The 27,803-nt window shown below is 54.2% G+C and overlaps 12 protein-coding genes across 12 annotated transcripts; 4 read left to right on the forward strand and 8 right to left on the reverse strand.

The window, feature by feature from the left end:
- Positions 1-13: 13 nt before the first annotated feature.
- On the reverse strand, positions 14-1,185 carry M406DRAFT_345201 (HAD-like protein; the record flags this gene model as incomplete). Its single annotated transcript, XM_040922051.1, has 2 exons — positions 14-1,055; positions 1,169-1,185. The coding sequence occupies 2 exons, from the start codon at positions 1,183-1,185 to the stop codon at positions 107-109; spliced, it is 966 nt and encodes a 321-aa protein (XP_040777848.1). The 3' UTR covers positions 14-106.
- Positions 1,186-1,579: 394 nt separating this feature from the next.
- Positions 1,580-2,703, forward strand: M406DRAFT_253795 (uncharacterized protein; the record flags this gene model as incomplete). The annotated part of the gene is made up of 3 exons (XM_040916921.1): positions 1,580-1,744; positions 1,852-2,472; positions 2,599-2,703. The coding sequence occupies 3 exons, from the start codon at positions 1,580-1,582 to the stop codon at positions 2,701-2,703; spliced, it is 891 nt and encodes a 296-aa protein (XP_040777849.1).
- A 22-nt stretch (positions 2,704-2,725) lies between these two features.
- M406DRAFT_287843 (putative arylsulfatase) lies at positions 2,726-4,620 on the reverse strand (the record flags this gene model as incomplete). Its single annotated transcript, XM_040918765.1, has 1 exon — positions 2,726-4,620. The coding sequence occupies one exon, from the start codon at positions 4,618-4,620 to the stop codon at positions 2,764-2,766; it is 1,857 nt and encodes a 618-aa protein (XP_040777850.1). The 3' UTR covers positions 2,726-2,763.
- A 2,028-nt stretch (positions 4,621-6,648) lies between these two features.
- On the forward strand, positions 6,649-8,242 carry M406DRAFT_254279 (general substrate transporter; the record flags this gene model as incomplete). Its single annotated transcript, XM_040916951.1, has 2 exons — positions 6,649-7,829; positions 7,939-8,242. The coding sequence occupies 2 exons, from the start codon at positions 6,649-6,651 to the stop codon at positions 8,240-8,242; spliced, it is 1,485 nt and encodes a 494-aa protein (XP_040777851.1).
- A 988-nt stretch (positions 8,243-9,230) lies between these two features.
- M406DRAFT_328006 (uncharacterized protein) lies at positions 9,231-9,872 on the forward strand (the record flags this gene model as incomplete). The annotated part of the gene is made up of 1 exon (XM_040920278.1): positions 9,231-9,872. The coding sequence occupies one exon, from the start codon at positions 9,231-9,233 to the stop codon at positions 9,870-9,872; it is 642 nt and encodes a 213-aa protein (XP_040777852.1).
- Positions 9,873-10,503: 631 nt separating this feature from the next.
- On the reverse strand, positions 10,504-12,068 carry M406DRAFT_321394 (uncharacterized protein). Its single transcript, XM_040919500.1, has 2 exons — positions 11,947-12,068; positions 10,504-11,578 (listed from the first exon to the last, which is right to left on the reverse strand). Exons 1-2 carry the CDS (start codon positions 11,995-11,997, stop codon positions 10,745-10,747), a joined length of 885 nt encoding a protein of 294 aa, XP_040777853.1. The 5' UTR covers positions 11,998-12,068; the 3' UTR covers positions 10,504-10,744.
- Positions 12,069-12,523: 455 nt separating this feature from the next.
- Positions 12,524-13,207, reverse strand: M406DRAFT_69071 (uncharacterized protein; the record flags this gene model as incomplete). The annotated part of the gene is made up of 1 exon (XM_040925224.1): positions 12,524-13,207. The coding sequence occupies one exon, from the start codon at positions 13,205-13,207 to the stop codon at positions 12,524-12,526; it is 684 nt and encodes a 227-aa protein (XP_040777854.1).
- Positions 13,208-13,950: 743 nt separating this feature from the next.
- M406DRAFT_355394 (MFS general substrate transporter) lies at positions 13,951-15,895 on the reverse strand. Its single transcript, XM_040923157.1, has 3 exons — positions 15,594-15,895; positions 14,685-15,496; positions 13,951-14,607 (listed from the first exon to the last, which is right to left on the reverse strand). Exons 1-3 carry the CDS (start codon positions 15,774-15,776, stop codon positions 14,052-14,054), a joined length of 1,551 nt encoding a protein of 516 aa, XP_040777855.1. The 5' UTR covers positions 15,777-15,895; the 3' UTR covers positions 13,951-14,051.
- A 737-nt stretch (positions 15,896-16,632) lies between these two features.
- M406DRAFT_89512 (uncharacterized protein) lies at positions 16,633-18,308 on the forward strand (the record flags this gene model as incomplete). The annotated part of the gene is made up of 2 exons (XM_040926152.1): positions 16,633-17,014; positions 17,115-18,308. The coding sequence occupies 2 exons, from the start codon at positions 16,633-16,635 to the stop codon at positions 18,236-18,238; spliced, it is 1,506 nt and encodes a 501-aa protein (XP_040777856.1). The 3' UTR covers positions 18,239-18,308.
- Positions 18,309-18,642: 334 nt separating this feature from the next.
- M406DRAFT_228286 (uncharacterized protein) lies at positions 18,643-20,709 on the reverse strand (the record flags this gene model as incomplete). Its single annotated transcript, XM_040915788.1, has 5 exons — positions 18,643-19,471; positions 19,621-19,802; positions 19,882-19,964; positions 20,080-20,562; positions 20,676-20,709. Coding segments are annotated over 5 exons (1,611 nt in total), but the record flags the coding sequence as incomplete, so codon positions are not given.
- A 1,715-nt stretch (positions 20,710-22,424) lies between these two features.
- On the reverse strand, positions 22,425-26,137 carry M406DRAFT_274340 (uncharacterized protein; the record flags this gene model as incomplete). Its single annotated transcript, XM_040918218.1, has 2 exons — positions 25,522-26,137; positions 22,425-24,297 (listed from the first exon to the last, which is right to left on the reverse strand). Coding segments are annotated over exons 1-2 (1,884 nt in total), but the record flags the coding sequence as incomplete, so codon positions are not given.
- Positions 26,138-26,701: 564 nt separating this feature from the next.
- On the reverse strand, positions 26,702-27,719 carry M406DRAFT_39960 (family 8 carbohydrate esterase; the record flags this gene model as incomplete). The annotated part of the gene is made up of 2 exons (XM_040924121.1): positions 26,702-27,568; positions 27,651-27,719. Coding segments are annotated over 2 exons (936 nt in total), but the record flags the coding sequence as incomplete, so codon positions are not given.
- Positions 27,720-27,803: the final 84 nt, after the last annotated feature.

The raw sequence follows: 27,803 nt of genomic DNA on the forward strand, positions 1-27,803 counted from the left end.
AGCACACGCATATCTTACAGCCTCTTCTTTTCTCGTCTCTATGCGTCTATATTGCAGCCATTCTACCTGTTTGATAATGATGATGATGATGATGATGACCCTCTCTCTACGCTTTTGGACCCTCCTGCACCCTCACCCCTTCCGTGCTCGCGCTCTCCCTCATCCTCTCGTCCCCATCTACCTCTCCTGGCGGAACCACAATGCCATACCTCTCGTAAGGGAAATTCTCAAGAGACGGCAGATACTCGCCCCACCCATCGTCCACCTCCCCGAGCTGGTGCTCATCCACGCCCTCGCCCGCCTCGCCCGTCCTGCCGGCCAGCACCTCCCCTTCGCGCCCGTCGTAGAGCTCCTTGAGTTTCGGGTGAGGACACCAGATGACACGCATGCCCGCTCTCCGACCAGCCTCGACGCCCGGCACGCTGTCCTCGAAGACAAGGCACTCCTCAGGGGTGATGGGCGGCTCGCCTGGCGGGAGGGTGCCGTTGATGGTGGCCAGGGCAAGGAGGTAGATGTCGGGGAGGGGCTTGCCGCGGCCGGGCTGGATGCGCGGGTCGTCGCCCAGGACGCGGTGGGGGCTCTGGAAGACGGAGAAGAGGTCTGTCAGGTGGGCCGTCTTGAGGGCGAAGTTGGCGCTGTTGCTGCTCGTGGCCAGGGCAATGTGTACCCTCTTTCCTTCCCCCTCCCCCCCCTCCCCCCCCTCCTCCTTGGCCGCCTGGTTCTTCTGGTGTTGTATGTCCCACCACCTCGTCCGCCCCAGGTTCGAGAGCAGGGTCTCGACGCCCGGCAGGGCCTTGGCGCTGGGGAAGTGCTCGCGCTGCAGGGCCGAGTACTGCGCCAGGTACTCGTCGTGGGGGATGGGCAGCTTGGCCCAGGAGTGGAAGAGCTCGTTGGCCTGGGGGCCAGGGCGGCCCTGCAGCTTGGCCTTGATGGTCCAGGGCAGGTCGGGGCGGCCGTACTTTTGCAGGACGATGTTGATGCAGGTTGTGTAGATATCTTCGGTGTCCAGGAGGAGGCCGTCCATGTCGAAGAGGCAGGCTCGCACGGGTGGGAAGCTGTTTTTTTTGGATTGGAGTGTGAGTCAGTACGGTTTGGTGATGACTGGTTGGAGGGGGAGAGAATTGGAGACATTGGTGATGGGGAAAAGGGAATTGAACGCTGTCCGTACTCTGTCTTGGGCGCCATCTTGCTTGGTGTGCCTGGCTGTTGCGAGCAGTGACTGGTTCTGCAGAGACTTCTTTACTAGAGGGGGTTTCTGAGATATGACGATCGCGTCTTATGGACACCCGCGTTGTGATAGCAGATGAAAGCCCGCAGCGTCTCTAGCGTACGAGGGTGGCTAGCTGATGGAGGGGTAGTGAGGGGTATTACAGCGAGAAGACCCCCCCCCCCCCCCAACTCCCTGAAGACACAAGCTGTAGTGGGGCATCCACTCAAGTACAGGGGGGGGGGGGAAGGAGTGTCGCCGTCAATCGCATGTGAACATTTATTTTCCCTTCGTGTTTTCCATTTTCCCTCCACCACTAACAATCCAGCTCTTCTTCTAGGAAGACCGCTTACGCTCCAGAACCACGACATCATGTCTGACAAGACCGCCACAGCACCGAGCAGCGATAGCCCTCCTATTTCCAAGAATCCAGGAGACCCTTCGCAACCTGTCGAGACTTCGCCCAAGGCCACTTCGCAGGATGACGACACACCAGACGAGCCCGAGGTGGTCAGATTCTCACCAGAAGAGGAAAAGGTGAGACATATTCCACACGGCCACTTTCTTCCTCAGACGGCCTGCTTCTCGACCAAATCCATGCGTTTCTTACTTACGACCCGGCGTACGCGCACATTCACAAACAGGAACTCCTCACCGAGTCCCAGTCCCACAAGAGCGAGGCCAACGTCCTGTTCAACGCAGGCTCATACACGCAGGCCCTGGCCAGGTACTCGGACGCAACGTCTGTCTGCCCCAACTACCTCGACTTCGAAGTCGCCGTGCTGCAGTCCAACATCTCGGCCTGCCACCTGAAGCTGGAAGAGTGGAAAGACGCCATCGGCTCGGCGACCAAGGCCCTGGAGAAGCTGGACAAGGTTGACCACCAGCTGGCCGAGGAGGAGGAGGAGGAGGAGGAGGAGGTGGAAGAGGAAATCGTGTCGTCCGGTGCTGCCAACTCGGCACCTGCGCGGGCCAGAGGTGAGGAAGAAGATGATGATCCGGCGACCGTCTCCCGCCTCAAGCGCAGGGAAGACTCGAGGCGCATCCGCTACAAGGCCCTGATGCGCCGTGCTCGAGCTCGCAGCGAGGCGGGCGGGTGGTCGAACCTGGCCGGCGCGGAGGAGGACTACAAGCTGCTCTCAAAAATGGACAATGTCACGGCCGGTGACAGGAAGATTGTTGCTGCACAGCTGCGGTCCCTGCCGCCGCGGGTCAAGGCGGCGCAGCAGCAGGAGACGGCTGAGATGTGGGGGAAACTCAAGGAGGTGAGTCAACTTTGTTTTCTCTTGTTCTTTCTCTCTCTTTCTTTCTCCCTTCCCGTTCTTACTGTCAATCAATGTTGTGGTGTCTGTTACTGATGCAGGATCATTCTTTCTCCTTCGGATTGTTAGCTGGGCAACGGCATCCTGAAGCCCTTTGGACTGAGTACGGATAACTTCAAGATGGAACAGGACCCCAAAACGGGCGGGTACAGCATGAACTTCAAGCAAGGTTAAACAGCGAAACAGCAAACAAATTCATCAACCAATGCATTGTCATCTATCTATCTGATTTTTCTATATGGCTTTAACCTGCCTCACGAAGCGAGGAATATCCTTGGTGAACTTCTTGGGGTCGTCTCTTGCGCCCTCTTTCCAGTACTCATACTCGATCCAGGCGTTCTCGGGCATCTGCTCCTCCATGGCCGCCATCCATTGACCCAGCTCGGGCGCCAGCGGTATCACGCCCGTCTCGAGCACGTACTGGTCCCACAGCTTGATGAGCTCCTTCATCCTCTCGGGCTCCTGCTCGGCGAGGTCGTGCACCTCACCGGGGTCCTTGGCCAGGTTGTACAGCTGCCACCTCTCGGGGCCCTTGGGCTTGGGGATGAAGACAATCTTCCAGTCGCCCTTGCGGCAGGCGGCCCGCCCACACGTCTCCCAGCCGCTGATGAAGTCCTTCTCGTGGATGGTCTCGGCAGTGCCGTGGAGGTAGGGCACCATGGTCTTGCCACGCATGGGCACGACCTCGCGGCCCTGGTACGTCGGGGCCGGGTGTGTGACGCCCGCCATGTCGAGAATGGTCGGGGCCAGGTCCATAACGGTGCTGAACTGGTGGGTGATGCTGCCCTTCTCGACCTTGTCTTGCCAGGACGAGGGGGGCTTCATCAGGAAGGGCACGCGCACACCGCCCTCAGTGGTGTAGGCCTTGTACAGCCTGCTCGGGGCGGTGGCGGCCTGGGCCCAGCGGGGACCGTACCAGATAAAGGAGTCGCCGTTGCCCAGGTTGTCGATGTGGTTGTTGTAGTATTTCTGCAGATGCTGGATCATGCCGGCCTGGACCATGGGGTAGGCCTCGTAGGCGGCACCCTCAGCGCCGTTGTCGGACAGGAAGCACACAAAGGTGTTGTCGAGCTCGCCGACGGACTCGAGATAGTCGACGACCTTGCCCACGTTGGCGTCGATGCACTCAACCATGCCTGCAAACACCTCCATGGCGCGACACGAGTTGGCCTTCTCCTCCGCCGACATGTCAGCCCACTCCTTCACCTCTTCTGCCACCACAGGGTGCGGCTCAACGTCGGGGCCGATCATGCCGAGGTCCTTGAGCTTCTGGAGGCGTCGCAGCCGCAGTGCGTCAGGGCCGTCGTCGTAGACCCCGCGGTACTTGCGGATGTACTCCTGCGGAGCCTGCAGCGGCCAGTGTGGCGCAGTAAAAGGGAGGTACCCGAAGAAGGGCCTGCTCTCCTCATCGTCGGCTTTCTTGTTTTTGACCTCATTAGAGTGCCACTGCTTCAGATAGTCGACCATCTTGTCGCCGTACCCGTCGCTACTGTACCAGCCGTCAGGCAGTTTCTTGACGTACTCACCGTCCTCACTGTGCAGGGCAATAAAGCTCATGGTCATGAAGCCAGGGATCTGGTCTGGGGCCTCGAGTTTCGGCTCGTAGGCGTAGTGGTTGCTGCAGGCGGGGAGATGAGCGAAACTGCGCTCAAACCCGCGGGCCTGGGGAGAGCGCTCTGGGGTGAGGCCGAGGTGCCACTTCCCAGCCATGAGGGTGAGGTACCCTGCATCGCGTAGGATCTCAGGCAGGGCGGCAACGCGCTCGTTCAGGTAGCCCTCATAGCCAGGCATGCCACGCTGCGGGGCGGTGGACATGCCGCCTTTGGGGTCGTTTTGCCCGCTGATGTTGGTCCACTCAATCAGATTGCCCAGGCCTGCGATGTGGTGGTCGGTGCCTGTCATGATCATGGCGCGCGACGGGGAGCAGGCGGCGGCAGCGTGGAAGTCGGTGAAGCGGAGGCCCTGGCTGGCCAGCTTGGACAGGTTGGGGGTGTTGATCTCGCCGCCAAAGGGAGCTATGTCGCTGAAGCCCAGGTCGTCGGCTACGATGACCAGGAAGTTGGGTCGTTTTTTGTCCTTGGTGGTGGCCATTTTGAATGATGTGTGGTGGTGGTGGGAGAGGATAGAGTGTGTGTGTGTGTGAGAGAGAGAGAGAGAGAGAGAGAGAGAGAGAGTAAGGATCGGGGGTGGGTGAGAAGATGGCAGGAGACCCGTGGATGTCGAGAAGGATGAGAAAGAGAGAGAGAGAGAGAGAGAGGAAGAGAGAGGAGAGGGAAAGGTGTAGAGAGAGGAAGAGCAAAATAAATATTCCAGTATCTGACTTGAAACAGCGTGTGGTTGATCTCCTACATATGACAGCAAGATGATGACGAGTCAAAAAGGCCAGGACACACGAGTATTATACATATGTACAACAGGGTAAGAGTTTCATATGATGAAAGGGAACGGGGGATGAGAGTTGAGGAGGAGGGGTTCAAAGGGAAAAAAACTATCAATGGCGACCATCGGACCCCGTAACCAAAGTTACGTGCTGCTTGCCCCTGAATTGCGTGTACATTCTTTCACCCCGCAGCTGCTACAGCGGGAACAATACAGCAAGCAGTCAGTACGTATAACAATAACTCGGTGCGGGTATGGCAGGTGTCGAACGATGAGGGGAGGAAAAAAGTGGTGTGTTTCGTGTAAGACGATTGGCTGGTGAGAGGTAGGCACTGAGGGGGGGGCGGGGCATCTGCAGTGGGTTTGTTCTACTGTACCTGTGCTGTAGTACCTGACCTCGTGCCCGCGGGAGGGGGGGTCGTTGCCCCTCATTTATGATCGCCAATCTTGACCATCACCAACCAATGAAACAGACCTTCCTGACTCTACATATTCTCGCTCTCACTCTCTTATTTGCTATACATGAAACGCCAGAGACACCAATGCATCCCCATCTGCCGATCCGACATCCTGCCGAGAAACGTTCCAGAGAGGAAGTCGGCTGTTCTGCTGTCTTTGTCGACCACCTGTTCGGAACTCGGCGTGCTAGTACGATGTTTAGTGGTGGGGTCAGATTCGTTCTAGCTTGTGTGTTTTTTTGCCTTGTCTTGTCTTTAGGGGACATCCTTTTCGACGCCCGGTTGAGATGCAATTCACCTGAAAAGAGGCTGGTTATCCGACCAAGAAGAAAGAAGAAGAAAATGTACACAATCAGATGGCATTGAAGGGTGCTTGCTTTTTCATAGCTTGCTCAGTCTGTTATACTTTCGATGTTCAGCATGGCATCTGCAGATCTACTACCATGCACTGCACTCCCGCCCGCTATAGAGCAACAAGGTACTTTAGACGCTCGCCCGGCTCCCACTGGACCGAGATGTTGTCATCGTCAGGGATAATCGCGACTTCTGCCTTACGTTTTGTCGCTGCGGAGCCCCTTGTCCAATGTCATGCGTCAGTCCTTCTACGTACCAGTGGTATTGATCTTCCGGGAAGGAACTACCACAGCACATCTCTGGTTCTGTGGATGCTTAGAGTGGTTTGTTTAGTGGGAAGTGACAACTCACACTCTGCTGCTAACCAACCTTACCCAGCACTTGCTATGGGTACTTACTGCTACTTTTACTCAGTGTACCCCGCGCTGTTAGATCCACTACGGTATCCCCTCCGCCTTGGCGCCATCCCCCTCAACGAGCTTGCAGCCCTCAAACCTTCAAATGATAGACGTCTACAGAGGGTAGTTGCCACTGTAAGTAGTAGCACAATAGCAGGCTGGGAATTTGGAGAAGCTTATCCTGACGCCCTGTTCACAATAGGTCATCTGATTCCTTTGTCTGGAACAAAGGCTTACATAAAGAGGAGAAGGGAACAGAGTAGAGAACGGGAGAGATGGACCGTCTCTTCCCCAAGCCTGACCACCACCACCACCCAAGGCGGTCCAGGTCCAGTCCATCATCCAAGCCCGACGTCAACAGCGACACCGACGACGATAACGACGACCCAGCACAGGAGTCACAATCTCTGCTTCCACATCCAGCCGGACCAAGCAGCTCTTCCCCCTCCTCCTCATGGGTAGCTGCATCCTCCCGCCAATCCAGGTCCAGAGAAACGGCTGCTGCCGCTGCTACCGCTGCCAACAACACAATGCAGGGCACCCGCCTGGGTAAGATGCGCGCCTACTGGCTCGGCAGCGTTGTCTGCATCGGTGGTTTCCTGTTCGGCTACGACTCTGGCATCGTGGGCGGCGTGCTCACCCTCAAGTCCTTTGAGCGTGACTATGGCTACTCGTCGGCCGATGCCACCCGTGTCGACTCGCTGGCCGTGGGGCTGCAGCAACTGGGCGCCTTTGTCGCGTGCTTCCTTGCGTGGCCGCTCACCGACAGGCTGGGCCGGAGGAAAGCCCTGATGATCTCGAGCCTCGTCTTCTGCATCGGTGCTCTCATCCAGACCATCAACACGCACTCGCTCGCCGCCTTTTACGTCGCACGGGTCATCGCAGGGCTGGGGCTGGGCACCGCCACCGTGGTCGTGCCCATGTTCAGCTCCGAGATGAGCCCGACCGAGCTCAGGGCCAAGATCGGCAGCTTCTTCCAGTGGTTCTTTACCTTTGGCATCTTCGTCTCGTACTGGGTTGATTACGGCGTCGCCCTGGGTAGCGACACTTCCCGCCAGTGGCAGATCCCCATCGGTCTACAGCTCGTCCCAGGCGCGCTGCTCGGGCTGGGCATGCTGACGCTCAAAGAGAGCACAAGATGGCTGACCCGCAAGGGCCGTCATGACGAGGCTTTCGAGAGCCTGCAGTGGATCCGCGCCGATACTTCTTCACAGGCCGTGCTCGACGAGATGGAGGACATCCGGGTCGGGGTCGAGGCCGAGGCGAGGGCGCGTGAGGGATTCCACCCGAGGGAGCTGCTGCAGCGGGACAACTTTAAGAGAGTGTTTGCTGCTTCCGCCATCTTCCTCGCCCAGCAGGCCACGGGAGCCACCGCTTTTGCCTACTTTGGCCCGCAGTACTTCAAGCTGCTGGTAGGTGCGGGCAACAGAGACCTACTCCTGACCGCCATCTTTGGCGCCGTCAAGGTCCTCGCCTGTGGCATCTTCGTCCTGTTCGTGTCTGAGCGGGTGGGCCGCCGCAATGTTCTGATCGGCGGTGCGGCCTTCATGGCGGCCTGTCAGATCGCCACAGCCGCGGTGGACAAGGCGATGCCTCCGCCGGCCGAGGGGACTATCACCAGCTCGGGCATCGCTATGGTCGCTCTCATCTACCTCTTTGTGATTGCATACAACTTCTCCTGGGGACCGATGCCATGGCCTTACGTATCAGAGTATGTATATTTATTCTTCTTGTGCCTTTCCCTTTTTTTCTTCCCCTCAGGAGATTCTTTGTGGTAACTTGCCCGTTCATTGATCTCCCTAACCATACAAATTTTATAGAATCTTCCCAGCCCGGATTCGTGAGCCTGGTGTCGCCATCGGCGTTGGGTCGCAGTGGCTTTTTAATTTCGTCTTCTCCCTCACGACGCCTTATATGATCAAGAACATGGGCTGGGGTACTTTCCTCTTGTGGGGGGTCTTTGACGCTGTTATTGCAATACTCGCATTCTTCTTCCTCAAGGAGACCAAGGGATTGTCGTTAGAGACGATCGCGCATCAGCAGTTCACCAAGGGCACCTCGAGAGGAGATGCCATGCCTGGCATCAAACATGTAGATACGGCAGACGATGCGCCGGCGCCTTGAGATATTGTAGAGAGATCTCACAACCACAGCTGCTGCGTACGGGGGGCGTGCAAATCTACTACTTACTGATCACGTCTCATCTCACTCAGCAAGTCGCGGCGAACCAAGCCCTGCCATCTCCGACATGTGTGTGGAATCTTATCAGTCTGACTGTAAGTAATTCATTATCTAAGTCATTTGAGTTGGGGGGAGAGTACGGGTGGCCGCCAGAAATGGCCTCTCACCGGCCCTGCCCAGCCTCACCAATGTTTCGCTGCACTACGACGAAACGAGGCCTCATAAGCAGGGCTCGCTGCAGCAGACAAGCCGCTCAAGCCCAACCAAGCCCACTTTTCGCGTTGCAGCATGGCCCATCTCACCAACCCGGTTCAACCACACACACCCCTGGTCAGATTGGCCTTTCTCTCTTCTCCATGTCGCATCTCAGTCCGCCCGTTTCGGCCGCGGCCGACTTGTTTTGTTTTGTCGAACCCGGTTTTGACCCCGCCGGTCCCGCCGCTTTTCTCTCTTACTTTCCGCTCACAAAGTGTTGATGATTGTGATGATGGGGCCGTCTTCTGACTTCTAGGCGGTGGTCAAGAAGGGTCTCGCGAACAATTGTCAAGACCATGGCCAGGCCGACAAGTGCCAAACATGCTGAGCCCTCCGTCTCTTGTTGCGCTTCAGACCATATCTCCGGGCAGGTCGTTGATTGAGACCATGTAGAGAGGAAGAGATGGCATGATACAAAAGAGTCGTGGCTGCACACTTGCACACACTCATTTCATTCTCGTCTTTCTGTCCAGTACTCTGTCATGTCATTCTCGTCACTCACCTCAGCAGCTCTTCAGACATTGTGCGCCCGGACCCAGGAGATAAAGAGAGACAGAAAGACCTGCCTCTGTGGAACAAGCCTCTGACTTTTGACCGTTTACGTTAATCACATCCCATTTATAAAACAACTCCCTCCTGAGATCGAGGTGCACTGCCCTCGCAAACACAATACAAGATGCCGACCCTCCCCTCTGACACCATCACCCTCCCTCTCCTCCCTAGGAGCTTCGCTCGCTCCACGCCTAAGAAGATGTATCAAACTCGCAGCGTCATTGTCGAGAATGTGTCTCCTCTCCGCCTGCGCGATGACGATGACCACAACAACATCCACAACGAGTCCGTCGTCGAGATCTACAACAATTTGAGCGAGTGGAAAAAGGTTCTCCTCTGGATTGCCGTCGCCGCTGCCGCCCTGTTCCTCATCTCCATCCTCATCTGTCTGTGCCAGTGTTGCTGTCGCCGCCGCCGCGTCGTCAGGGCCACCGGCAAAGAAATTGACAACAGCGATGCCGCCAGCACTATCTCCCACATCTCAGGCCCCATGAACGTCGCCGCCCCTCGTGGTCCTCTTGCTGGATCTCCCGGCGACCACAACAACATCGCCGGCGCAGCAGACCAGATGGAGGACATCTCTCTCAAGACACCCGCCAACCCGGGTCGCCAGTACGCGTACGGCATGTTTGTCAACAACCAGCGCAACATCACGGGCCTGGCTCCGCCGCAGAAGACGGCTACGTATGGGGCGCCTTCGGATCCTTGGAAGAGTAGCAACCCTTCGGATCGGTTTGGTGGGCCTTCTACGTCTTACATGAACTGAGGGTGCTATTGATGATGACGGGCAATTGGTCCCGGCCATGCCATCGGTGGATGGTATCTGTAAAACTGTGATAGGAGTTCTTCTGTTTGTGTTGATAAAGAAAAAAGGGGTTCGTTTTATGGCGTTTTGGGGTCACTGTCTGTGGGAACTCGAGACTCTCCCAGTGGCATTTTTTTTCTTTTCTTTTTCATCTTTCTTTCTCTTTCTTCTTTTCCTTCTTGACCTGGTGTCGGCGTCTTGGTGTTTACATACATACAGTGTGCCTGTGGCCACGCATTGGATTTGGGAAGGGAACTGCTCTTTAGCATTGTGATATCTCTGGTGGTGTTTTCTTGGGCTATACTATAGCATGCATCACATTTCATAGGAACGATACAGATTTCCTCGTTATTCTTCTTTTTCCAGGTGCTCTTGACTACCTTTCCTTACTTCTTCTTTTGGGGCGGGTTGCCTCTCCATGGTGTTGTTATCACTGCACAGTCAGCGCGCCTGGCAGTGCTTACATTCGACCGCCAGAGGCCGACCACTCCACCCGTAACAAGACCTATTACGAAACAACCGACCGTGACGAGACCTTTTTTCTCACAAGTGATGTTCATGATTGTGTCGTCATAAGTTCGCTGTGTAAATTCATGGTGATCATGGCAATTGGTTGCAAATGCATACTGTGCAAAGACTTCGTAACTGACCTATTGATGGACGCCTCGATTCACCAAACCTGTTCCAGCTTCCATATCATGAAAACATCATTGGATCATAACAGAAGAAGGTATCATCTTCGCATCATAAAAGCCCATGCAAGACCCAAAAACGCAAATTCCCCAAGCCGACACCCCAGAACGCCATCATGACTCCAGAAAAGAACATGAACTTTACAACGGACCCCCCAAGGGCGCCTCCCGCAGCCTCAGCTCCGCCCTGACCAGCGTCTGCGAGAGCTTAAACAGCCTGTCCTTCTCGTCCCGGATCGCCGCGCGCACGTGCGTCGCCGCGTTGTGCATCCCGTCCTGCACCTGCGTCTTGAGCACCGCCTCGAGGCTCTCCATCCGCCGGGTCGACCGGCCCATCGCGTGGCGCACCTTGTCCAGGCTGTTCTGGGCCGCCTTTGGGTTGGGCTGGGCCAGCGACCCTGTCCCTGGCGCCGCCGGCGTCGCCTTTGTCGCCTGCGCCGGCCGAGGAGGCGCCATGAGATCGCTGGGGTTGGTGGACGTTGTTGTTGTTGTCGTTGCTGCTGCTGCTGGTGGTATTGGCGATGGCGGAGGCATGCCTAGTCCGCTGGAACCTGGCAGCGTTGGGGACGGCGCAGGTGGCACTGATGGCTCTGTCATCGCCGCCATGCTCATCACGCCGCTGCTGGTCCTGGCGTGCGGTCCGTGCTGGTGTGATGAGCTGCTGCCCCCCATGGCGGGGCTGTGGCTGATATCAGGCATGGCATAATTGTGATAGCCTCCTTGCCCGCCAGCTGCCTGCGTGGATACATCCTCCGGCTGCTGCTGCTGCTGCTGCTGCTGCTGCATGGGCTCGGTTCCAGGCCCGGGTACAGGCCCAGGCAGCCCGTCCACGAGCATGTGGTAAATGCCGGGCTCACCACCTTTTATGTAAGACTCGCAACGTAGGAGGTGGTTCTTCATGCGCTGGATGTTGTCGGCGCAGGCATCCTTGTTGCAGTGTAGGCAGAAGGCTCGTCTCTGTGCATGAGCCTCGTCCTGTATTGGGGGGCGCAAGGAAACAAGACGCAGTTTGTGTGAGGATTAGCTGGCCAAAAGAAGGAGAGAAGATATTCAAAGAAAAAAAAACCAGAAAAAAAAAAAAACCAGGACATGAAAAAGAAAGGAGCATAGAAGAGAAAGAGAGGGAGTGTTTGTGGCATGTGCAGCAATGTGTGATGGGGTAGAGTGACTATCTCAGAGACAGTTGAGAAAAGAGGGGTGAGGCTGGTTGACCCGACCCTTCAGTTTTACCGCGTTTGCCTCCTCGTTTCGTCTCGTTCGACTATCTAGCCTCCTGCCTTTTCAAAGCAAACGCGAGATGCTGGATTGATTCCCTTGAACGCCAACCCACAATGCACACTCACCTCGTAGATTTTGAAATTCGCGCGCGTGTCACTATCCAATTTACGAGGCATCTTGAAAGTCGGGCGCGTGCGTGTCGCCTCAAGGGAGGGGACACTGGAGGTGTGGAGAGACTGTAATTGTGGGATGAGCCTTTGCCCTTTCCAAGGTCAAGAGGGAAATATTGGTCCGTTGGGATGATGTGGCGGGTGGTTTTTTGTACGAAACAACACCAGTGACTTATTGCCAGCTCGACCTGCATTAGTAAATTCAAGGAAATACGCAACGCGCCCCTGAATTCGTTAACCCTAACCCGACAATGTTTGACTCTGGAAAAACACACCCAGTGGGTGCTGTAATTGGAAGCAGGATTTTGGAAGAATTGGAACTGGCGAGCTCTATCATAATTGAAGGCTGCTTTACTGGAAAGTCACATATCACGAGGATGAATTACATGTTCCGGCAGAATCATTTTACAAATTAAAGGATCTAAGGTTTTCGCAGACTCCTTTCTTTGGGTTCAGTGATCTTCTACACCTCAACCCACAAGAGTCTCCGCCATAATCATACATACTTATACAATGGTGCCGAGCCATCAGGTCAACGCTTGCGTCCTAGGACTATACTCTCCAGTATCCTATCCATGCAGCACTTCAAGTAGTCCTTCTCGTCAAACTCGAACCTCGCCACCTCCTTCTCAGGATCGAAATCGGTCACCTCGTCCTGCTCGAACCCATCCTGCCACTCGTCCCACTTCTTCTCCATAAACTTGTAGAGTCCGTGTTGCGCTTTTGCTGCCGCGGACGTCGCACCGTGCTCGTGCTCTGACTTTTGAATGCGGTCTGCCTGTCGGGCTAGCCATACATCCTTCAGGTCTCGTCTTGGGTAGACGAGGGCATAATCCAAGTGTCTCTTGCGCATTTCCTTGGTCAGCCCGGGTTTGGTGCAGACCAAAAGAATAGCTTTGGGATCCTGTTCGAGGATCAACATGATCATTGCAATGTAGGATGAAAAGTCGTCTGTTCCGTCTGGGCTTTTATAGTCGGCGCTGTCGATGTCGAAAACACGATGTCTATCGCCTTGTGCTGAAACCCATATGGTAGGAATCGCCTTGTTCTTACCGAACATGACTGGTTTCTCTTCCCACGATGGCTCATGAGACAGGGGATGGGGGTCAGCCTTGGTTAAGGATGATTTACCGATAGCTGGGAATCCAGCTATGATTATTGCATCTCTTTGCTTGTCCGACTTGGTCAGTTTGCAGGTTGGGTTGATGTGTTTCATGTTTGTGGTTTTGTTTCTCCCTTGGACCTTCTGAAGAGTATCAAAGCGTACGCCTTTGAGTGGTGGCAAGCCTTATCCGCATGGAATTGATGTCATGAGATTGCTTCTATGCCAGAAATTCTGCTGTGTGGAAAGTTGTTCGTTTGTGACAGAAAGATTAGAAGTTGGGATCCTCGGAAAACTGCAGGTTTATTCAATACTAAATACTTCAATCAACTATTGTGTAACTTCTCTACGCAGTGCGTTTATGTGACCGTTCTTATCGCTTTGCTCTCGAATGAATGTGTCTTTGTTTTCCAACCCCGGCATGCTTAGTGCTGGACAATACTCATTGAGTACTGTGAATGAATGCTTTGTTAGGGTGCGAAAGACTGCTTTATACCTCTTTCAAGCTGTTACGGACGGGCTGATACCTTCGTGATTACTAACCAGACCCGATACTTCACAGACTCATAAGCCAATGCTTTCGTCACCGGTAGTTTTATCCAGGAAGCTCCTATGGTACAACTGCAGGGAGCTATCGGAACTTTGCAAGCAACTGGTGGCATTAGCAACGCTGTTCAGTTTAGCACTTGGAATTTTCTACTTTCTGATCGAAACAATAGAATGAAAAATTCTTCAATACTGAACCACTCGTCAATCGATATCTCTAGATCATGAATAGCTGTGATTCAGACCTGCTGCCGTCGAGATGCCGTACCTTTGACTTCTCGAACTTTAATAAGTTGAAAAGTTTACAAAATGATGAATGAACGTGAGATCTGAGTATTTACTAATTTATGATACTACTTTATACGCTTTTATGTGTATCGGTCTAACTCATTTTTCAACTCTTGCCACATGTTTACGTCTTGCTCTTCCCTTGCTGTCCCTGCTCTCGCTCTTCAACCCGAAGCTGGCTCTCCGCTTTTCCCGTGTCTATAAAGCAGAACAGAACAAGTGCAGCCACAGCACAGCCCGTACCAAACCATAAAGCAGCCTTATAACTGGTCCTCTCCCCCATAGGCTCATAGTGCGCAGCCACCACGTCGGCCAGCCCAAGAAACAAGCTGATGGGGAGGAATAGCAGTGTATTGATCAAGGCTCCTGCCGCACCCTGGTTCTTGGCGGGGACGTTTGTCGTGATGAAGACATTAGTGACGTTGTATGTGATATCAATGCCAACGGTCGACCCGATCATGGCCGGGAGGATATAGGCCCAGTACGAGCCGTTCTCTGGGATCAGTGCGAACATGAGTACGCTGATCAGATAGCCTGCACCCGAGAGCACGAGGAGCAGGCGGCCTGGAAGGATGTGCAGGGTGAAGCCGCCAACGGTGCACAAGATGACACCGCCCGCGGCCATGGGTGTGAAGGCGAGTGCTGTCTGGAGCGTGCTGTATTTCATGACGTTGGTGAGACTACAAAAATGACCAGATGTCAGTGCCTTTGATGTCCAAGTTAGGTGAAGAAGAGTTTTCAGAGCACATGGACTTACTAGAAGCTTGCATAATACATAAAGACTCCCCAAGTCCCGTATGCAAAAGTGAGGGACACAACAAGAGTTTTCATGTGCTTTGGCTTGAAGAGACTTCCTGGGAGGAGGGGATGAGAGCTGACCCAACCCTCGACGTACGTGGCGACTCCGACCAGCAAAACACCCAGCACAAGAGTGGCGATGATATAGCTTGTCCTCCAGCCCTCTGGCGCATGTGCCCCGTCCGTCAGCGCGAAGACGATGAGGACGAGAGCCGGCACGGTGATCACGACGCCCCAATAGTCCATGTCGCCGCCAACTGTCTTGGACATATCTCTCGGGATGCTGTAGGTGCCGCCCAGGCACACGACGAAGATGATAATTGCGCCGAGCCAGAAGTACCATCTCCACGACAGCAGGTCGCCCGTGATACCGCCCATGATGATGCCCAGATAGAACCCCAGCGGTGCAAAGGCGCCATAGATGCCAAAGATGAGATTCTTTCGCGGACCAGGCCGGTACGTCTTCCCAAGGATCATCATCGTGGCTGGGAGGAACGCGGCGGGACCAAACCCCTGCAGGGCCCGGGCGGCGATGAGCATATGGTAGTTCTGGCTGAAGCCGGCGATAATGGTCCAGACGAGATACCAGACCAGGCCGCCGGTGAAGACGATGAAGCCACCGTAGATATCTGCGATTCGTCCAAAGGGGAGGAGAAAGGATCCGGTTACAAGCGAGAAGACACTGGATGGCCAGACTTGTGCACTATCAGGAATGTGCAACTCGACCGACACCAGAGGCAGAAAGATGTTGAAGCCAGAGACGAAGTATTCCTAAGTAATCCAGCATATTCATTCATTAGCAAGTGAAAGTGAAAGAGGATGAAGAAAATTAGAAACACCAAGAATTGTGGCATTCAGGTTAGCTCACCGACATCAACATGGACATGACCATGGAGGCAACGAAGAGAACCTCTTCGAGGGCCGTCGAAAAGACCTTTGGCCTCTCTCTTCCCATGCGTTCCAGTTCTGTCTTTTGCTGAAGAGTCGGGTCGTTTCCAAGCCCTAATACAAGATTAGGGCTGTTTGCCTCTGGGTCATAGTTGGTGAGCATGTTGATTTGATTCGGACGAGGTTAGGTGTCGTTTTCTGGACCTCCATCGTGCAACACAGCGCAGCAGTCTTTTTTTTTTCCTTTCTTCTTCTTGCTCCTCTCTTTGCTTTATATCCGACGTCCGGAATCCGCCACTGGCCAGTGATCATATTACTCGTGTCAGTGGGTCGAATGAAACAGTGGAGAATTTCGTAGTCTGCGCTTTACAAGAACATCATTATATACCCGTGAAAAATATTGTCTTCTTTGCCGTTTCTTTGACTTTGAACTCTCCATGGCCAATTATTAATGCAAGAGATTCGCTCCAAATTAGCGTCATATGATACAATTCTATGCAGAAATTGCTGGTTTTTTACCTGGAAGGGAAAAGCCTTGGGTAAGTTGAGAAGACTATCAAGAGATCAAAGAGCAGTTAGAAGTGAATGCATATTTGAAGAAGACCGTTTCCGACACAATGGGGCTACGGCTCACGCTAATGCACGTCTTGTGTCTTGGCTTCCTAATTAGGACTAAGCTAACATGGCTATTGATTATGTAACCGTCCCTGATTACTGAGGCAGTCACGGCAGGTGAGTCCTGGTGATATGACGACTTGTGCTTCTCCGGTGTGGTTTTCAAGGTTACGACCAGGCACTTTTCCCCTCACACTTTGCAACGTTTCAGCCACCCCCTCCCAAGCAAGAAAACAATCAGCTTCCTTTTTGTACATATGATCTTGCTCTCATTAGCTGCATGTCTCTCTCCACCGCATCGGGAACTAGAAGCTTAACCCCCTGCACGGCCATGCACATTGGATTGTTGAGCAGCACATGAATTTCTCTGCAGCTGCCAGTCATCGTGCAACAATGAAGAGAGCATGCCAGACCTGTCAGACCCCAGAACTTCCCTTATAAAGCCACCCAGAAGTGCGTGCCACAACTGTCGTCGAGCTCGGTTGCGGTGCGACCGCTCAGTGCCCGGCTGCGAAAAGTGCCATGCGCGAGGCCAAATATGTCTCGGCTACGGGCTCCTCCTCCGGTGGACTACTACAAACACAGCTGGCGGGCCACCCAGTCAAGTCTCGAAGCCACGCCCCTTGAGTAGAGAAGTGGAGAAGGATGCTGCCTTGACCCTCCGTCCGCGCTCCGTGGGAGGAGCAGAAGCTGTCAACATGGGTTTTCCCTCGTCCATCCAATTCTCGCTTGCGGATCCTTTGCTGCAGGATATTGGGCCGGGGAACCGATTGTATATTAGTCATTGTAAGTAACAGAACACACACCCTTTTGGCGTGGCTCCGTGCAGGTTTCATTGGAACTCGTATGAGTTGATGTCTATGGTTAACAAAAATCAAAACAAAAGTCGACAGGTCTGTCTGTCAGGACCTTGTCTCTTTCGACCGCGAGGCCAACCCTTTCCGCTTCATGCTCCCACTCCTACACAACTTCTCGTACCTGCGCGAGATCATCCTCGCGACATCGGCAGTGCACATGGTCGCAACCTACCGCAGCCGTGGCGTGCCCCACCAGCAGCAACTCGTGGACGCTCTAACCGCCAAAGGCAGGGCATACCACCTGCTTCGCCAGGCCCTTGACCATTTGGACCCCGCCAATCGACCAATCATTATGATTGCCGTCGTTTTCTTTATCAACTTTGATTTGATAGAATCTGGGCGAGGAAAGTGGAAAACTCACATACAAGCCGCCGGGAAATTACTCAACTCCATCCAGAGTCTCGGAAGTGCCGGCTTGCCTTCAGGCGTCGCCAAGCTGGCTGACATTGTTGTCGCTGATTGTATCACGTATCACATCTTGGGTTCAGTGTTTGCCAACCCGGAGGATACGTCAATGTCCGTGTTCAGACCCGTGGAAATTGTATCGGCACTGGAGAAAGCGGCGGCGTTCAGCTATGGGTGCGCAGCTCCTTTCGTCATGGATATCCTGCTCAAGGCAAGCAGACTCTCTCCCTCTGACTTGACCGAGGCTGTGGCCTTGTTTGAAGACCTACTCGCATTCGATGTTATCACCTGGGTGTACAGCATCGAAGATCTCTCAGCTCTCGACAATCTTGAAATCCGGGTCCACATGGCCAACGTCCAGCGCCTCGCCGCGTGCATGTACATCCTTCTCGCTGTGCCAGGCGTTGGAGATGTGCTGCACACCACAACGGACTCACTGCATCGCGGCCTGCTCAACCACATTGCAAAGGTCCCTATGGACCACCCTCTCGCCAAGGGGCTGGTGTGGTCGACGTTCATGGCTGGTGCCCAGGCCGATGACCCCGGCAGCAGGCAGTGGTGTCTCTCGCGCATGCAAGCCATCAGGTTTGCAACGTCCTTTGTGTGTCCCTGGGGCTATGTCGAGTCAGCTATAGATATGCTCCAGCGTATATGGGAGGCCAGGGATAGACGACTTCAGGATGGTGAAGAGACTGGGAACTGGTTGCAGGAAATGAGGGGGATAACGGACCCTTGCTTGATTGTGTGAAGGTCATCTTCATTCATTTGTACGTAGATCCTCCTCATCTCAGGATAATAGTAATGATTATTTTTTTTGGAAATATTATCAGGAGCATGCAATGATACTATTGAAAAGTCAGGTGTTGGTTGAACTAGCTTCCGCTCTGCCAATCACAGAGGAAATAGAAACGGAAGGGTCATTAGAAATAACAAGATGCAATGACACAATACTATCTTACGCGCTCATCCAACCCGCAGTAAGCTTTCACCATCCTGAGTTTATACATTGCACCTCTGGAGTTGGTGAGTTGTTTCACATTTGAATTCACATGACACTGCCATAGTTTCTGTAGCCAAAGTTTTGATTAAATTGGGTCCTTTTGTCGATGCCGCGTGGCTGAATATTTTCCATCAAATGGGGAAGCCTTGGAGCAACAGGTACCCCCAGTGATCCATCCACCATTGAATCTGGTCCTGTCGGAACGTGTCGTTCTCTATATGTATGTTCAACGTATTGTCCAACGTCCCATTCCAAACCATATTCTGCTTGGACGCGGTATACTCGGGCCACGCAGGCACCCACTCCAGGCCGTGGTGATTCGGGCTATCCGTAGACGCAAAGCTGATCCACGTCGCCTGGATCGCATAACTGACATTCTGCAGCGCCGACACGTTGGCCAGCGGGAAGTTATCCGTATACGGCACATACGGCAGGCGGAAATCATACGACAGGTCCGCGCCGTGCTGGCTGAAGCCGAGGCCCGTCGTCGTGAGCGGGAACCGGTGGACGTCCGTGTCGAAGCGGTACGAGTACACGGGGCTGCCGCGCGTGGCGTCCCCCCACCGCGAGGCGGTCAGTCTCCGGCCGGACATGGACGACCAGTCGCCGCCCATGGCGTAGGCCCTGCGCGTCATGTTGCCCGAGGCTGTCCCCACGGCCGCGGTGAGGTTGATCCAGTCGAGGTCCATGGGCTGGGAGTAGGGCGGGTACTGCGCGCCCTCGTCCGCCGGGTACAGGGCGAGCAGCTCCTGGGCCATAGTGGCGTTGACGCCCATCTGGGTCTGGAGGGCGGCGGCGAGCTCGTCGTCTGTGTTGGAGGCGGTCTGGAAGGTGCTTAGGCCTTCGTCTGAGTTGCTGCCTACGAGGAGCGGGATGTTGGCTATTTGCTGGTTGGCGAATTGGTAGTAGGGGGAGTTTTTGAGAAAGTCGCCGTCGACGACTGGGCGCCATCCTTTGCCTCCTCCTTCTAGGGATGCTATGCTTTTGTTGAATGTTGCAAAGTCCACTGAAAAAGAAGGAGGAGGAGGAGGAGGAGGGGGGAAGAGAGTTAGTGATCTTGATTTGTTGTTTAGGAGAGATGAGGGGAAGTTCTTTTTGTCTCGTGCGAAAAATTCATCAAGATTAGTGACATATACTCACAACCTCGAAGACATTCCATGCTGTCATTGTCGTAGTAGCAACCAGTGATGTTGAGCAGGTCCTGGTATAGAGATTGCTGTGCGGTAATCGTGGACCAAAAAGGCGAGAAGAGCGTGATGCTCGATGTGATGCCATTATTGAAGAGGGAATGCTGGCCGCTGTATGCCATCGCCTAGACGCAATGACGATGAGTATTTGCTCTTTCGAGAGACTTTTTCCAGACAGACAATCACCACCAAGAATCAACCTACCAGCATTTCCACAGTCAACCCACCTGAAGATTGTCCCATGACCGTGATGCGGCTCGGATCACCACCAAACCCTCTAATATTCTCTGTTATTTCAGTCAGTATGAATCAGCATCTACACCCAAAAACCTTTTTGTTTCTTTCATGCTCTTTTTTTTCTTTCTTTTTCTTCTCTTTCTCTCTTCACACAAGAAAACATACCATGCAGCCATTCCAAGTGCTTCCAGACATCCCGCAAGCCCAGATTAGCCACGCCCTGTCTGATGGCCTGCTCAGAGTTCATATACCCCCAGGCACTCAGCCGCGAGTTGAGCGTAATCACAATCACAGGCAGCCCAATCTCCTGCGACGTCTGCACGATCCACGACTGGTTGAACTCCGGGTCGCGGGCGGCGCCCTGGTAGAACCCGCCGCCGTAGATCCAGACCATGACGGGGAGGGACTGGTTCGGGGTCACGCCGGCTGGGCGGACGAGGTTGAAGTTGAGGCAGTCCTCGGCGATGGCCCAGCCGTAGGCATACTGCGTCGTCGCGCCAGGGCAGGTGGCTCCTTGGTCAGTGGCCGAGCGGGTTCCGTTCCATGTCTCGTTGAGGGAGGAGGCCAGGTGGAGGCGCCGGGAGGAGTTGGCGTAGGGGATGCCCAGGAATACCTCTTGGGACAGGTCTGGGAGGGAGATTCCTTGGTCTTCATATTATTAGGTCAGGTCAGGTTAGCCTGGTGTTTTTGGTCTTCCTCCCTGGTTGAGCAGCATAGCCGCAAAAGATGATGATGATGATGATGATGATGATGAGCCTCACATGTTCCATTCAATGTATACGCCAACGGACCGTGAGAAGATCGACCCTCAATGACATTTGCCGTCACCGCCCATGATGAGAACAAGGCCGTTACAAGGGTTGACACCGTCATCGTTCTGGTGGCGAGAGACAACAACATCTTAGGTCCTTGCACATGTTACAGAGGATGAGAAGAAAGAAAAAACCTCTGTCAAATTTCCACCTTGCAAAACGAATTGCACTGCGAGACCAAGACTCTTTGAAGATTGTTATTCAACCCCATGTCAACACGCTACAACTGTCTGTGGGGTTGTCACGCTTCGATCGAGCCTAAATATCACTACATGATGCCACTCCATCTTCTGAAGCCGAGCCTGGCTCGGATATCCGATCCGATCGGCAGGGTATATGGTAGTTTGCAAGTTGCGGTATAGGTTCAACCCTCCGCAGTAAATGCCACCACCAAAGAGAAAGGAAAAAGAGAGAGAGAAAAAGGTCACATGGTCTCTTGATGGGGTGGAGAACCATATAGTAAAAGGCGGGTCTGGAGGCGGAGGGGACAAAAAGTGAGGTCCGCATGGGGTGGCACTGCAGATCCGGGGAAACACCTGTGGAGAAATCCCCTACGGAAATAACCTCGCCAGCGGAGGCGGATCTCTTGCAGGAGGAGTTGGGGGAGTACTACTTCGGCCCGTCCGCGGTCTCTTGGCTCGTAAAGCGACTAGCGCTCGTAAGACCTCTCCACAGTAGGGCTTCAACACGCTATCTGCTTTGATAGCTAGGCGTGGTGAATGGTCCTTGTTGGGCTGATCATGCACGCAAGGCGAACGTCCTGCCCTGTTTGACTTCGTGACCACTTTGACCTCGTCGATGCCTTCAACAAGGATGGCATGTATAAAGTAAGGGCTATCGCATTAGCGAAAGCCGTGAAAACTCGCCAGTGTATTTTGTTTGGAGCATTGCCTTAGGATCGGATTCAAGTAAAATCATACCAAAGGATATTGAGACAGGGAGTGATTACAGCAAGCAAGTAGATTGAGACTCGTGTAATTGCTATTTGAGAATTTCAACAGGACTATGCTGAAATATTCTAATTCTCTGGAAAGAATATTCAACACAGGTGACGGATGACACTAATAGTGATAGGAAAGATGTTTACCAGTTCAAATTCGAGTCCGAGGTTACATGAACATCACTCTCTTGCCAAGCTTTCAAAATATAGCCGCCATCAGTGCAGTGCAGTCTGGAAAGGTGCAGTCTACATAGTCGGAGGCTGAAGGTTTCGCGCAATTAATGTTTATGAAGAAAAAAATGAAAAAACAATCCTCAAAGCCAGAAGACGCTGTTGTTTCTGCTAGTGTTTACTGCTCATGTTGATCAACAAAGATTATTTATTATTAAATTTATGTACACTAGGATGGACCCGAGTCCAGGTGATTTCTATGTTCAACGTTTCGACATGATAGCTTTTGCCAATAATAATTTCCACTTACTGATACGTTCATCCATGCTCCTCAGCCCTCCCACTCACTGATGAAATAAGCTGCCCTCCCGATGTCTCTGGTCCACATCTCCTTTCAACCCAAACCCACATCTCATCTCTCCACCAAGGTATCCCGAGCTATACGCCCTGCTCTTCCACGGCCTCGCACCTAGACTAGGCCGACCAGTAGTAGAAGCATTCCGCCTCGCCTCCTCCTCCTGCTCGCCCATAACAAGATAAGGATCTGGCTCAATATTTAGGGCGGCCAGCCTGCGGTCCATATCCCGCATCACGCCATACCCAAGCCGCAGCTTCTTGACCTCGGCCGGGACATCCCCTCTATCCTGCAGCGGGCCCTGCCATGCGATTTTCTCGAGCGCAGGCCCCCGTGTGGCAGCCACGACGCTAGAGAAATGCGTGTTGCGGGTGACGCCGCCATTATCCCGAATCGCAAAGGCGCCAGCAACAACGCTGGCGAGCGTGACAGCCGTAGCGACAGCGTAGACACTCCACAGCTCACGCATGTTGTAGGCGTAGGTATTGGCCGTGCGAAAAATGAAGCAGGGATGATCATAGTCGGATGTGTTATCCGGTTCTCCCCCGCGCGGCACAGTGCCGCTCTGCTGGTTGGCCTGGGCGGCCCAGACGACCTCGACGAACTGTGGGTTGGAGAAGAGCGAAAGGATGATGTCCTGATACAGATTTTGGACCTGGTCGGCGAGGTCAGGGTTGGGGAAGTAGTTGTTGAGGGAGTCGAGGACCTTGGTCTGGATGGCCTGTGTGTTCTCGATTGGGTTGGTCACGTCGTTGGCGATGGTGATGGTGCCGTTGATGAAGTTGCGAAGCATCACGCCCAGGGAGTGGTAGGCGGCTACTTTTCGGTACAGACCCGTGTTATTGGGGTAGATGTAGTTGGACTCGGGCGTGGCGGTCGTGTTGTCCTGCGTGCCGTCGTCGGCCATGACGCCGCGCTGAAAAGTCGTGTTGATGATGGGGCCTTTAAACTCGTGCGAGACGATCTTGGTGCTCTGCGTCTCGCCGACATAGGTGAAGTTGACTGTGTACAACGTCTCTCGGTGCTCGCAGGCAAAGACTTTGGGGGTGAAGGCCTCGCTCCAGCCAGATTCGTTGCGAAGGGGCTGCGTCTGGTTCGGGTTGTTAATCACAGCATAGCCAATCCAGATGACGGGCTCGGTGCGTAGGGCGCCAAAGTGGTCTGGGTATGGGGGCAGCGTGTTGGGAATCCCGCTGACGCCGACGTCCTTGAGCTGGGTGGAAGAGTATTCACCCCCACTGGCGAAGGCATAGTAGCTGTAGTCGCCCTCGGGGATGATGATGTCAGTTCCGAAAGGTGCGACGGCCTCTCCGGATTCCTGCTGGAGGTTGCTGACCGCAGAGCCGACGCCGCTGCCCAACTCGGTGCAGTTGTATCCTGGGGCGGTAAACGTAATGACAAAGGTGCAGTTATAGCCAGACCCACAAATATTGGCAGAGGCGTTCTTGACGGGGATAACCTCCTCCATGAAGGCTGCGAGGGTGGCAGTCTGCTGAAGGCTGGGGCCTGGGCCTGTGTAGTAGTCAAACCAGCCTGCATCTGTCTGATTGGGCCTCTGGGTGGTGTTCCACAGTGACAGAGGGATCTCGTACAGTCCGTCGATCGCGGTTGGCTTGCGCCAGCTATTTGTCGACTCAAAGGAGAAGTTGAGGCTTCGTATGCCGCCACACCTTGAGTCTTGCCATATGGACTTGGGTTCAACGAGCAAGGTATTCGCCGTCAGGATGACGATGAGGGGCGTCAGCCACGCAAAGAGAGCCAGCGCAAATGCCCCCTTTGCATCTCTGAGAAAGTCAAAGTTGAGCATGGCCAGCATGTTCTCTGCGCCAGCAAACATCGAGTCCAAGCCGCTAATGCTCATGAAGCGAGAGCGCACAGTGACCCAAACCCGCTGCTTGAAGGCCGAAACGATGGCGGCGCCGTAGCTCGCCTTTGTGGCATATGCCAGGAACGTGCCGTAACGGAGCATTTCGCTTTGGTTGTTGGCGATTTGGCCGTTGAGGCGCGTGTAGAAGATGTGATGGCCGACTGCACAGAAGAAACCAAAGACGAAGCAGATGTACATGGTGAAAGAAGAATGCCATCTTGGCCTCATGCACCACCTGCTGAGCCGCGGTGTCCGGTCTGCCCAGACCGAACCAGTTGTGTCTTGTCTGTCGAGAGGAGGGCTTTGCTGTGAGAAGTTTGCTATCGGTGGTGACGGCCCGAACGAGACGGCTCGAGTATTAGTGTTGATGTTGTGCATCTTGTTTGGTCGGCTGCCGGGAAGTAAATGCAGGTGAGAGCCCGTGTACTGTGGTGTTTCTTTGCCATATCCATCGCCGATAATTTCGGGACTTGACATCTGCGGCAGTGATGGCATGGTCGTCGGCCCGCCTTGGGGGAATTGCTCCTCACCGTGAAAAGGCATCCGAGTCGTCGAGTCGTTCCGGCCATCGTGGTAATAATAATTGCTGAGCGGAGGCCCGCCCAGGGAGCTGAGGTCGACGTCCTGGGGTTCCATCTGCCTCACGGTTGGGACTGCAATGTTATTGCCCTTCAATGCGTCCTTTTCTGTAGCTGCAGCAGCTGCAGATGAGGTCTGCGAGGTGAAGGAGCTTGCTCTGGACACCGGAACGTCTGTTGATAATGCAGGTCGGACTTCTGGTGGCTGCTGCTGTGCCGCTCGTCGCCCCTGCTGCAGGCTTGAGGCTGAATTCATGGCTTCCTCCATCTCGTCGTGGTGATTGGTTCGCAAATCCAGGCTACCGTATAAGTGATATCGGACTTCCTCAGCTGGGATTATGTGGACTGTGCGTGTGTGAGATGTTGCTTAGGCTTCCTCTTCACTCCCAAATTGCATGCCCCAGGGTGAGTGCGTGACAGAGCGAGAGAGACAGGACTTGGCGATGCGAAAGTCCGAAAATGAACCACTCTCACACGATAAGGCGACGTCGTCCCCTCATGTTTGAGCTGTCAATACAACACACAGGGAGAAAGGAAGGGGGGTTAGGGAGATCCTTTTCAGCCTCGAAACATGTTTGGATGATGGGCAAGCCCATGATGATAACTAAGGTAATGTAGCCAGAGCTTCCAGAAATATCTTTCGCCCTAGGACATGCCAAGTCACAACTGGCAGTTCTGGCGAGGGAGGGGTTGGCCCCGCTCATTCTGAAGGTGAAATAACCCATGGAGAAGATCAATTGGAAAATCATCTAGGGGTGCAAGGAACTCAGATACGTTGTGGCCTGGCAAGCCCGAGTAGGCGACTGAGCATAGCGACAGCAAAAGAAAATACCTGCAGCCAGCCAGTCAGCCTTTGACTGCAGTAGAACCTAGATCGAGCCAACAAACGCACCATGAATGGCAAGAGAGAGGGAGGAGGAGGAGGAGGGCTAGGAGGGTGGTTAGGGGGTGGGATCGGATTGACTCGCTAGGAAGTTGCTTGCCACACCGCTGGGGTACAGATCCTCCCTCTTCGGGCTGTTCAGCTGGCTCCACTGCCAGCATGGAGCCTGCTCTTTCAATTCCCACAGCAAGGCAAGCTGCCTGTTGATACCCAGCAACCAACTACCTGGAGCCTGGATCAACGCCTGACCTCTCCCACTGAAGGATCGCAATATCGAGACGAGGTGCCGCAGCAGCAGGGTGTGGCATGAATTGGGCCTTGCAGTAGTTCAGCCCAGCGAGAGGAACCAGACCAGCCGTTGAAACAGACGAGGGATTCGTCCACATTACGATGGTCCCCTGCACTCTTGTCAGCACTTGGGGGTGACCAATGGCCAGACTGTTCGATACAGCGATGCGGCTGATGATGATGATGGTGATAAAGAGATGGTGAATAGGTAGGATAAATCACATGAGATCCTTTGAGGCGGTCAGCCCTAACACACTGGCCGTTCATGCATCATTATCGACGGATGATCTTTCTCATGCTCGCGCTAATGCTATGTGTTCCCACTCAAGATGATTGGTGTGAGACCAGGTTTGTCGTTCAAGGTTTGATAACATTGTAAGTTAGGCGAGACGCGAGGTTGAGATGGACACTACATAGTACTTAGCAAGTCGTTCCCGTCACGGCCTCATCAAAACCGTTTTCCAGTAGAAAGCTTAATTAATGGGTCTCTCTTTCGGACTAAGCCGCCCATTCACGGCTGCAGTGACCTATCAAATATTGCCACCAGCAGCACCAGCAGCACCAGCAGCACCAGCAGCACAAGCAAGACACACAGCAACAGACCCAACCTGCCGAATTTCGCAAGGTAGCGATGGCCCACAGAAAAAGTCACTGGAGTGGAGTTGACAATGCTTTCAACTATGGTATAAAATATTGGATGTGGGGGCTAAAGTTCTACCAGGGTATGCAAATATAAAATATATAATTTTGCTCTTTTTTATCCTGTGCGAGTCTTGAGCCTGTATATACAACTCCCGACATTGGTGGTGACAAGCACAAATCCATACTTATGTACAAGAACGGGTCAACAATTTCCTTTCCCCCCAAAACGTTTCCCCTTTTTCCTCTTTTCTTTAGATATAGTCGGCATCAACCCAGTCGGCGTAGTCAGAGCCCAGGATGGTGTCGATAGTGAGGGCAGAGGTCATGGTGGTGGCAAAGGAGGCCAGGTCAGACTGGGTAGCACCGTCCCCAGTGTTGTCGTACTCCTCAAAGGTGACGTCGCTGGTGTTGGGCTCGCTGCTGCTCCACTCCTCCCAGCCGGCCGAGTTGATGATGTCGCTCAGGGAGGTGCTCTGGAAGGCAACGCGGGCGTAGGCGCCCCAGGGGCGGCCCAGGTAGACGGTGCCCTCACCCGGGTCGGTGGAGCCGGCCTGAACGGTGGAGTCGGTAATCACATAATACGAGACGTTGTCGTCCGAGTCGCGGCCGTTGGCGGTGATGGCACCGGCGCCGATGGAGGCGATGGTGGAGCCGACGACCCAGATGCGGGCATCCTGGCCAAAGATGAAGTCCACGGCGCCCTCAATGTAGCAGTTGGCGTAGATCTGGTTGCCCGTCTCGGCCAGGAGGGTGTCCTGGTAGCCGTAGAGGCCGACGCCGTAGTAGCCCTGGTTGGTGTTGTACGCCGAGAGCGCGATGGCCTGGGAGCCCTCGCCATAGGTGTTCTTGATGTCGATGTTGTAGACAGCGACGTTCTCGGCCTCGATGATGACGGTGCCGGTATGCTCGTCGTCCGCCGCGCCAGAGGCCAGCGACGAGGAGTGCTCAATGCTCACCACATTGCTGGTGTAGTCAGAGGTGTCCTCGGTCTCACCGTAGATGGTGAGGGATCCCGAGAGCTCGGGAATGGTGACCTGCTCCGTGTAGGTGCCGCTGTAGATGAAGATCACCTGGGCATCCGAGGAGGATGTGTCGAGAGAATCGACAGCATCTTGGACCTGTTTTAAAATATGTGTTAGAATAGCTGGGACCCGTGTGTGTATTTGTGTGTGCACGTATGTGCACTACTACTAAACTCACAGTGGTGTAGTCACAGTCAGAGGAGCAGACAGTGATGCTGCCGCTGGGGGCAGTTGTGCGGGAAGTGCTGCTAGAGTCGGTCGACTCCTGGGAGCTGCTGGCAGAGCTGGAGCTGGCGCTGACGCTGGAGCTGGAGCTGGACCCAGAGCTGGA

Source organism: Cryphonectria parasitica (genome assembly GCF_011745365.1).
Source record: "Cryphonectria parasitica EP155 unplaced genomic scaffold M406scaffold_3, whole genome shotgun sequence".
Classification (NCBI taxonomy): domain Eukaryota; kingdom Fungi; phylum Ascomycota; class Sordariomycetes; order Diaporthales; family Cryphonectriaceae; genus Cryphonectria; species Cryphonectria parasitica.